The sequence below is a fragment of the Phytophthora cinnamomi genome (assembly GCF_018691715.1).
Source record: "Phytophthora cinnamomi strain GKB4 chromosome Unknown Contig99, whole genome shotgun sequence".
Classification (NCBI taxonomy): Eukaryota; Oomycota; class Peronosporomycetes; order Peronosporales; family Peronosporaceae; genus Phytophthora; species Phytophthora cinnamomi.
The window spans coordinates 399,910-403,889 of NW_027151032.1; the positions used below are offsets into that span (position 1 = coordinate 399,910).

General features: G+C 53.7%; 1 protein-coding gene across 1 annotated transcript; it reads right to left on the minus strand.

Moving 5' to 3' along the window:
• Nucleotides 1-305: 305 nt before the first annotated feature.
• IUM83_08438 (putative bolA protein C4B3.11c) lies at nt 306-971 on the minus strand (the record flags this gene model as incomplete). The annotated part of the gene is made up of 2 exons (XM_067932811.1): nt 306-617; nt 720-971. 2 exons carry the CDS (start codon nt 969-971, stop codon nt 306-308), a joined length of 564 nt encoding a protein of 187 aa, XP_067783544.1.
• Between the last annotated feature and the right edge of the window lie 3,009 nt (nt 972-3,980).

Here is a 3,980-nt window from a genome sequence, read left to right on the forward strand (position 1 = left end):
TCAATTTACAAACAATACAGTTCTCATTGTACCTAATCTAAGTCACTTGAAATCCTATCTTACTTAATTTATATTTGTGTTTTAAAATATAATTAACCTAAGTGATTACTAAGTACTTACGCTTCCTCATACACGTAGCGCAACATGTAAGCTAAAGTAGCGAATCAAGTTAGACCCACTACATACAATTGTTAGATAAATCCTTTAATCGTCACTCCATACAGTTCATACCTTATTATTCACCGAATCAACAAATATATGGCAACCATTTCCGTCCTCCTCAGTAAATTCAAGATTCCACTGCCTCAACGCTTTGCGATGGTGGGAGCCACGTGATCCTGCTTCTTGAGCCGTCTCACGAGGTTATGCACGTCCTGATTGGTAGGGTTCCAAACCGAGTTCTCGTGGATGTACTGCAGAATTTGCTTCTTGGGCGCCCCAGCCTTCTGAAGCGTGTTCACAGTGTCCACAATCTGCGCCTCCAGTGCGTTTCGGTTGTGCGGGTATTGCCGAAACGTGTGCTCACTTAGCGCGTGGTTGTGGAACACATGCCACGTTGTGAACCGCACTGCAAATGTAGGAACGCTGGCGTCAACAACTTGAACACAGGCATTACTCTACGACAATAAATCAAAACCCAATTAGTACCAAATCATACCCAACTATGCCCGACCGAGCCAACGATGACCAACAGATACAACTGAACCCAGCCGACAAACCTGTACGTCGCAGTCCAATGCGCGTGACTGCTGTCGCTTCCGCTTGCCTTGTCCACGTGACTTGTACCTCCCTGCGTGTGTGCAGACGAAGATTTTGCCGTAGTGCACCCACTCATCCGGCACAAGCGGCTGCGTCGAGCCAGCCTCACGAATTTTCTTGTTGCGCGGCCACCTTGTTGTCGGTACGAACTCGAAAACTCTAGCAAACAGCACAGCAATAATACGGCTATACTCGCCCAGGTACACGTCCAACTCTGCCCAAGAGCCGAACTAACTCTTCTCGGGAGGGGGGGGCAACGTCTGGATGGGCTTCGTCGTCGAGCGTCGTTCGAGGATGGGCTGAGTGTTGAGTCCGGCCTTCCGAGGCCTTGTTGCTCGCCGAATCTTCCCATTCTTCGTCGCTGTCAACGATCGAGGAGAGGGGGGGGTAGGAAGCATCGCTGGCCTCCCCGCGGCTTGCGGCCCGTTCGTGGCTAGCTGCGCCGCGCGGCGGCCCACGCACCGCCGCTTTGACGCGCAGGTCCCCGGTCATTCCTCGCTGATTTCCGAAATGGGTAGCGAGAAGGAGGGGGGGGGGAGTATACACTATACGCCGGACGGACCCGGGCGGATAGTGTCATGTCGCAAAATAGTTTTAACCTACCCCATCAGTTGGGTGCAGCACTCACTCTCTTGCAGATTCAGCGGGGACACATGTACTGTTCTTCTTGTTGGTGTTGTGCACCGTGAGTAGACAGGACTGATGATATTGTGTACCACCAGTGTAGACGGGACGGACTCAGCGAAGACTCATCCGAAGATGACTTCACGGTGAACGAGTTGACGGTGGGCACGGCGCGTGCCTCGCCATGATGTGATTGGGTAGACCGAAGACGGCACTGAGTCCTCGGTAGGATAAACAACATGATGAGAGGCATCAAGGAGCACAAGGGGAACAATAGGGAGAAGAGGACAACAACGTAGATTTAGGCTTAATGATAAATCTCACATCGGCATGTTCCCTCTTCTACCCCAGCAACCAAAACAACAGGTTAACAGCCGCACAAGCTCAAGCCCACGACGACGGACATGACGACGACCAGCAAGAAGTCCGAAGTCATCCTGGGAAGCGACAACTACTTCCACTGGGAGTTCGCTATGCGGATGACGCTGGCGAAGAAGGGGCTGCTGGCGCACGTGCAAGTGGTGAAGGACCCAAGTGAGGTCACCGAGGCCTGGTTGCTCAACGACATGAAGGCGCTCGGACTCATCGCCCAAGGGGTGGCGGTGGAGCACCACACGAAGATTTGGTCGGCCACCTCGGCCATTCAAGTGTGGAACACTCTGGGAGAGTTCTACAACTGGACGACGATACATAACCGAGTAACGATGACTCGTCGCATCCATGAACTCAAGATGGAGGAAGTCTCGACGTCGGCAAAGCATCTGGACAACTTCGACGAGATCATCGTGGGCGTGCAAACGCTTGGCGAGCCGCTGGACGATGTTCGACAACTCGTTATTTTGCTGAGCAGTCTGCCTGCTGAGTACGAATTTATCTCATCGATTGTCGAGAACTCCAACGATGTGACGCTCATCGAGGTCAAGGAAAAGTTGCTCAAGGAGTACGAGCGACAGGAGAAGAAAGAGTCTTCGGAGCGTGCGCTGAAAGCTACCTCGTTCGGAGGTAAGGGTAAGAACCAAAGGTTCAACAAGGTCGGAAAGGGGTTCGACCGGAAGAGCAATGGCGGACGAAAGCTCGGCAGATTCAAGGGCAAGTGCTTCAACTGCGACAAATTCGGTCACATGAAGCGGGACTGCCCGCAGCAAGGCAACTGTGACACCAACGAAGCCTCAGTCTTCGCTGTTGGTGAGGATCGGTCGGCAGGGTGGCTGATCGATAGCGGTGCGACGGCGCACATGACGCCACACCGCGACGACTTGTTCGAGTACGCGGACATGTCGGCGGACATGTTTGTGACAATCGCGGATGGAAAGAAGATTCGCGTGGCTGGGACGGGGTCAGTAGGCTTGACGGGCATCGACGGCAAGCGGATCCGAATGGTGGAGGTGCTCCACATACCCGGCCTCGACCGACGTCTGCTCTCGGTCGGAGAGTTGGCTGAACGCGGCATGAGCGTGGAGTTCCAACGCAAGTCGTGTGTCATTTAGAACAAGTCGACGGCGATCGCTTCAGGGAAGAAGATCGACAAGGCGTAGGTGCTGGACTGCCGGCAAGACACGGCATACTTGTGATGAGGTGAGCCAAAATCCTCTGTCTCAACCCATCACTCGACTACCCGTGACTCTCTCCTACCCAAAATCAAGTGTTCTGTGACAAACGTGTGTGCGATTCGGCACTGGCTCCAAAGTTGATGGCGAATGCACGTTAGCTGGCTCGTGATCCCTGTTTCGCTCTCCAATCTCAGTTTGGACTTTGGCGTGTTTAGCTTGCGCAATGGCGTTGCAGGAGTGGATCTGTGGTATGGTGGTATTCTGGAGGTGTACGCGGTGTGTGGAGTCTGTATGAAACATCCCGGATCCCAGAATTCGTGGGCGGTCCCCGTGTTGACAGCAGTGACGAAGACGTGCACACTCGTGTTACTGGAATCGCAAATGAGGAACCATCGCTCGTGTGGAGCGCGCAGCACGCGCCTATTGTCTGCTGACACCCTCGCCTCCCAGTATGGCGTGACGAACCCAGTAAGTGCTTCGCTGATCCCAGTGTTTAGCTATGGCTTTGAAGTTGGTTGCTGAGATGCCAAGAATGTGTGCTCGGGTTATTGGTAGCAGAGTCATGAAGCTGAGATGTGTTGAGAGTGCCAGCAGTGAGTTGAATGTCTGTGATCAACCTCAGATCCCAGTAGTACACGGTGACAGTTTGGGTATGACTCCTCGGATTCCAGCTCACGCTGCAAGCTTCAGTACGGTTTCCCGGACCCCAGTGACGATGCGCTCGATGCGAGGTTGAGTACGGCTTGGCCGATTCCAGATCGGTACGGTTGATCCCAGTGTGGAGTGAAGGATCTGGGATCCCAGTTCTCGGCGTGGGCCTGTGTATGTCCCAGATTGGCATGGCTGATCCCAGTATCACGTGGTGATCCCGGTGTCGTGACTTGTATCCCAGTGTGGTCACTCAGATCCCGAAGTATGGTGCAAGTCCGGGCATAGCATGGCGGATCCCAGTTTGAAGCGGTTGATCCCAGTGCCAAGTGACCAATCCCAGTGCGGTTGCTCAACTGTCAGACCAATGTGCGGTCGTGCGGTGCACCTTAGGTGGAC